Source organism: Armigeres subalbatus, chromosome 3 (assembly GCF_024139115.2).
Source record: "Armigeres subalbatus isolate Guangzhou_Male chromosome 3, GZ_Asu_2, whole genome shotgun sequence".
NCBI classification, from domain to species: Eukaryota; Metazoa; Arthropoda; class Insecta; order Diptera; family Culicidae; genus Armigeres; species Armigeres subalbatus.
Genome location: NC_085141.1, coordinates 337,380,857 through 337,385,734, shown reverse-complemented (window position 1 = coordinate 337,385,734; position 4,878 = coordinate 337,380,857). Strand labels below are relative to the sequence as shown.

Sequence of the window (4,878 nt, the reverse complement as noted above, 5' to 3'; positions counted from 1 at the left end):
CTCGTCTTATGACAAGTGAAGACATTCCACTAAAAAGCTCAAAATAATTTTCTTAACATCTTTTTTGGTTAAAAAATAAAAAATTTCTTAAATAAATAATTCTTGAATCGAAATAATTTCTAACACGAACGTTTTCTGGGAACGGACCGGAAGTCAAATCCAGCCACCATCAGCATGGCCTTGCCTTGTGGCTTAAAATTACGTCACGTATGAATTCCATAACGCTACCATTTTTTTCGTTTTGAAAACTATTTGATGACCCAATCTTAGTGATATACACTAGATACGAAATGGATTTTTCTGTGGCTTTAGAACCCTCTGTTTCCCATCTACAGAAGATAAAATTTTTGCAAAGAAATATTTCGCATGCATTGCACTCCAGTAGTTTATTACCGATAAATATATTCATGAGCTATTTCCGCTCAACACAAAGGTGATTTTACGTGGTTTTGAAATACATAAATCATTTGTTCGTTAATCGTAAGTCGCACGTCAGGTTTATGTGACTAGATAATCAAGTAACGGGAAGACTTGCTTGCGATTATAATGCTCATATGGTCTTCTGCCCACTCACCTAAGTCGCGTTTCTGTGAGTTCAACGTCATCGGCGGGAATCACCCCAATGATTAAACAGGTTTGAATACTTCTCCTCGTCTTAGAGCCAGTTGTAGTTAATTCTTCGAGCTGTGAAGTATCATTATGCTGCTCTTCAAAGTTGCATTATATGCGATTGTGGTTTCTGCATATCTTATAGTCAATTGTAGCACATTCACAAATATTCCTCCCAAAGATTATGATGAGAGAACCGGGCTGGACGGTAAGTATACAATTTTCAAGCACATGTTAATTTGAAATTTTGCTCAATGATTTATTCATATACAGATTGTGTGGAACGATTCTATACCTTCACTAATTATGGTGGCGTCAATTCTGTGCATCACGGAACTCCAATCAAGTTAGAAGAATACAGCGCTTTTGTGCGTCAAATTTATGAATTTTGTAAGTTGTTTTGATGATCTAATAAACATTTAGTGTTTTAGGCTGCCATTGGATGGACTCGCAGCTCTATGAAGGTAGATTATCTGTGTGGTGGAACGTTGATTACCTTAAACTATGTCCTGACAGCAGCCCATTGCAGTGCCGATAGCAACCAGGAACATCCAGACACGGTTAGATTAGGAGATGTTGATCTTTCGAGCGATCAAGACGAACAAAATGTCCAACAGGTCGCAATCAAACGTTTCCTTCCTCATCCTGACTTTAAAGTGTCACGATCATACCATGACATTGCATTGATTGAACTTGTAGAATCTATCAATCCGGGACGATTCGTCTGCTCGGCGTGTCTCTGGACTGATATGAGTTTAGGCTTCGAGGTTCTAACGGTAATGGGATTTGGATCGACCACATTTGCTGCAGAATCAAGCCCCATATTGCTGAAGGCCGATCTCTCCCCACTTGGCGAAGCAGAATGTAGAGATCAGTTTCCAATGAATCGTAAGATATCCGAAGGAATACTCGCTAGTCAATTCTGTGCGGCTGCACCAGATAAGGATGCCTGCCCTGGTGACTCTGGTGGACCAATTCTTGTGGACTTGGTAGACCCCACCCCGTACAAATACCAAAAGAAGATTCCATTCGTGGCTGGAATCATTTCCATTGGAACTGGATGCAACGATGGGTCCATGGGATTGTATACTCGTGTAGCATCCTACATCGACTGGATTCAGAATATAACGGGAGTTGATTTTGATCCTACGACTTGCGCTCGCAATACGGAATGTGCACCGTTTCACAAAGAAACCATAAGCTCAGTAGTTGTAAAATCTCCATTTTCAAATGAGTTTCATGTTGACCTAATGAGCGATAACAGCAGCCAGTCTATATGTGGAGGTTCCCTGATTGACTATCGGCATGTCCTCACTTCAGCGGATTGTGTCTCGGGACAGAACAAACCAAACTTTGTATTACAGAAAGCAGATCGTGCCAACATAACCATGATAACAATACACCCTAAATCAAGCGAGCAGAAAAACAATTTGGCCATCATTGAATTGGATAAATTTTTCGAACCTGGAGCCCGATTCCAAGCGTCCGGACCCGCTTGTTTGATGAAGAATTCAAACAGAACTGACAATAGAATGTTTGTATCCGTTGTTGAATCTCAATTTCAAACGAGAATGACTGCAAATGTCTTGGTTACTCCCAGCAGTCAGTGCAAAGAAGGACTCATTTGCATGGAAAATAAGGAAAATTTTGTTCCTAAGTCATGTGAAATTCAACTGGGGGGCTCTGTAATCAACTACATAATTTCTGAAACTGGCATTATCGTTCCAATTTTGCATGGAATCAATTCGAAAGGACGCAACTGTGGGGGACGAGATGAACAGTTTGAGGCAGTCTCGATAGCTGAACATTACGCATGGATCGAGTCAGTGGTGTTGGACCACATTGGTACGTTGTTCTATTCACCGTTGTCAAATTTAAACTCTAATTCATTTGATTTCAGCTAAGACTATGAAGAACGACGAAACATTCAACCAACAAGAATACTTCGAGGAAGATCCGTGTCTTCCAGCATCCGGGGAAGGTTTGGGGAAGTGCGTAACTGCAGATCGGTGCCAACGGTTGCTGGAAAATCACCGAAAAGGACTGGCAAAGGTAAAAACTTGTTTGTTCAAAGGCCATTTAGCGATAGTTTGTTGTCCGAATGCATATTTATAATGTCTACACCGATAAACGTGTTTGAATTACTCGCATGATATCACCTTTGCTCCAAGCTAGGAAAAGAACGTCGGATCAACTCTTTCATCTATTTATTATGCATCCCAAGATAAACACTCAGATCATGATCATCTCCGTCGATCATCAGCCTCCATCGAATCGCGCTGGATTTACTTTTCACACGGCGACTATTCAGCTATGGAAACCCCATTCAGCGACTTATAAAATTTGAAAGCACAGACACGCACCCTGTGTAAAAGCTTATGGGCGCGCTGCTGTGCAATCTTTGCTTGCGCGTTACCATCGCGAAGAGCTGAGCGTTTTAGAAGAGCGCGACAATATTTTCAGACTTTGCAATACATAAAAGTCGTCTTCATTCAGATTAGTCCAAAGTTGCATGTCACCAACCACGCAGTCTACGGAGTGTCCGCAAATCGTCTAATACTTGATCAATCCCCCCTATGCTCGCTGTACACGTAGTCGTTCGATTTTCGCGGTGTGAGCTGCTGCAACGTGTGGTTCTTTCTCCTTTTCCACGCACCATCCGTCATTTGATCCCACTGTAGATTGTACGCAGCACCTTTCTTTCAAAAACTCCAAGTGCGCATTGTTCTTCCACGAGCATCGTCCAGGTCGCCTCTCCGTAGAGGATACGGGTCTAATGAGGGTTCTGTTGCAGGTCGCCATCTTCTCAAAGTTACGTGCCATAATGTCTGCTGGTATCGTTATCGGCGGTCACCAGTGAGCCCAAGTACACGAATTCTTCAGCCACCTCGATTTCGTCACCACCGATACAAACTCGTGGTGGGTGACTTACATTGTCCTCTCTTGAGCCTCTTTCTATCATGTACTTCGCCTTCGACGTGTTGATGACTAGTCCAATCCGTTTAGCTTCGCTTTTCAGTCTGATGTAGATGTAGGCTTCCTCCATCCTCTCAGAGTTACTTGCCATGATATCAATGTTGTCGGCGAAAGCAAATAACTGGACGGACTTCGTAAAAATCGTACCACTCTCTTACTCCCTCCAAAGCGACGTTGAATAGCAGACACGAAAGACCATCACCTTGCCGTAGCCCTCTGTGCGTTTCGAAGGGACTCGAGAATGTCCCTGAAACTCGAACTACGCACATCATCCGCTCCATCGTCGCTTTGATCAACCGTCTAAGTTTATCCGGAAATCAGTTTTCGTGCATTAGCTGCCAAAGCTCGATTGTATCATATGCGGCTTTGAAGTCGATAATGTGTGGGCACGTTGTGCGAATGCAACGAATGCAATTTCTGCAGTACTTGCCGATTGCCGAACACCTGGTCCGTGGTGAGCATTCGCCCATAAAACCCGCCTGATACTGCCCCACGAACTCCCTTGCAATTGGTGCTAGTAGACGGCATAAAATTTGGGAGAGTACTTTGTAGACGGCGTTCAGCAATGTGATTGCGCGATAATTGCTACAATCTAGCTTATCGCCCTTTTTGTAGATGAGACACACGACACGTTCCATCCACTCCTGCGGCAAACTTCCTCGTTGTTCTTCAGCCGGCCAATCTCCTGGATTTCCTGGAGATCCGGAGCTGGTAAAATTATGCCCTGCGCGCGTTCTCCCAGGTCCATCACCATACCGCCATCTTCGTCTGCCACATCGCTATTCAGGTGTTCTCGTAGTGCTGCCCCCACCTTTGGTCCACCTCACGCTCGTTCGTAAGAAGGTTCCCGTTTATGTCCTTACACACATCAGGTACTTGGCCCTTACGTGAATGGTTCAACTTCTCATTGAACTTTCGTGGGTTATTAGCGCGGTACAGTTTCTCCGTCTCTTCACGGTCTCGATCTTCCTGCTGGCGCTTTTTCTTCCGAAAAATTGTCTGTTCCGTGCCCCATTTTGTATCGTGCCTCGTTCGCCCTCGTGCGGTGTTCCAGCAACCTCGTCCATGCTGCATTCTTCTCCTCAATTAACTGCTCACATTCGCCGTCATACCAGTCGTTTCTCTGATCCGGAAGCACCGAGCCAAGTGAAGCTGCTGCGGTGCTTCCAATGGTGGATCGAATATCTTTTCAGCCATCTTCAGCCTAACTGCTCTTCCGTTGGGAGTGCCACTTCAAGCTGCTGCGCGTATCCTTGGGCTAGTCTACCGTCTTTTAGCCGCCCAATGTTAGGC

At 44.3% G+C, this 4,878-nt stretch overlaps 1 protein-coding gene across 2 annotated transcripts; it reads left to right on the top strand.

Annotated features, from left to right (window-relative positions):
• Positions 1–588: 588 nt before the first annotated feature.
• On the top strand, positions 589–2,730 carry LOC134221353 (polyserase-2-like). Of its 2 annotated transcripts, XM_062700549.1 has the most exons (4): positions 589–817; positions 883–977; positions 1,041–2,454; positions 2,510–2,730. In XM_062700549.1, the coding sequence occupies exons 1-4, from the start codon at positions 700–702 to the stop codon at positions 2,722–2,724; spliced, it is 1,842 nt and encodes a 613-aa protein (XP_062556533.1). In that variant the 5' UTR covers positions 589–699; the 3' UTR covers positions 2,725–2,730. The 2 variants fall into 2 exon arrangements, with proteins under 2 accessions (XP_062556533.1, XP_062556534.1); XM_062700550.1 differs by lacking the exon at positions 589–817 and having other exon boundaries at positions 1,033–2,454.
• Positions 2,731–4,878: the final 2,148 nt, after the last annotated feature.

Excerpts from the sequence above, each read along its gene's own strand:
- LOC134221353 (XM_062700549.1), top strand. The coding sequence starts at position 700 with ATGCTGCTCTTCAAAGTTGCATTATATGCGATTGTGGTTTCTGCATAT. Across the intron at positions 978-1,040 it reads TAGAAGAATACAGCGCTTTT|GCTGCCATTGGATGGACTCG; the intron begins GTGCGTCAAATT and ends TTAGTGTTTTAG. Across the intron at positions 2,455-2,509 it reads AGTGGTGTTGGACCACATTG|CTAAGACTATGAAGAACGAC; the intron begins GTACGTTGTTCT and ends ATTTGATTTCAG.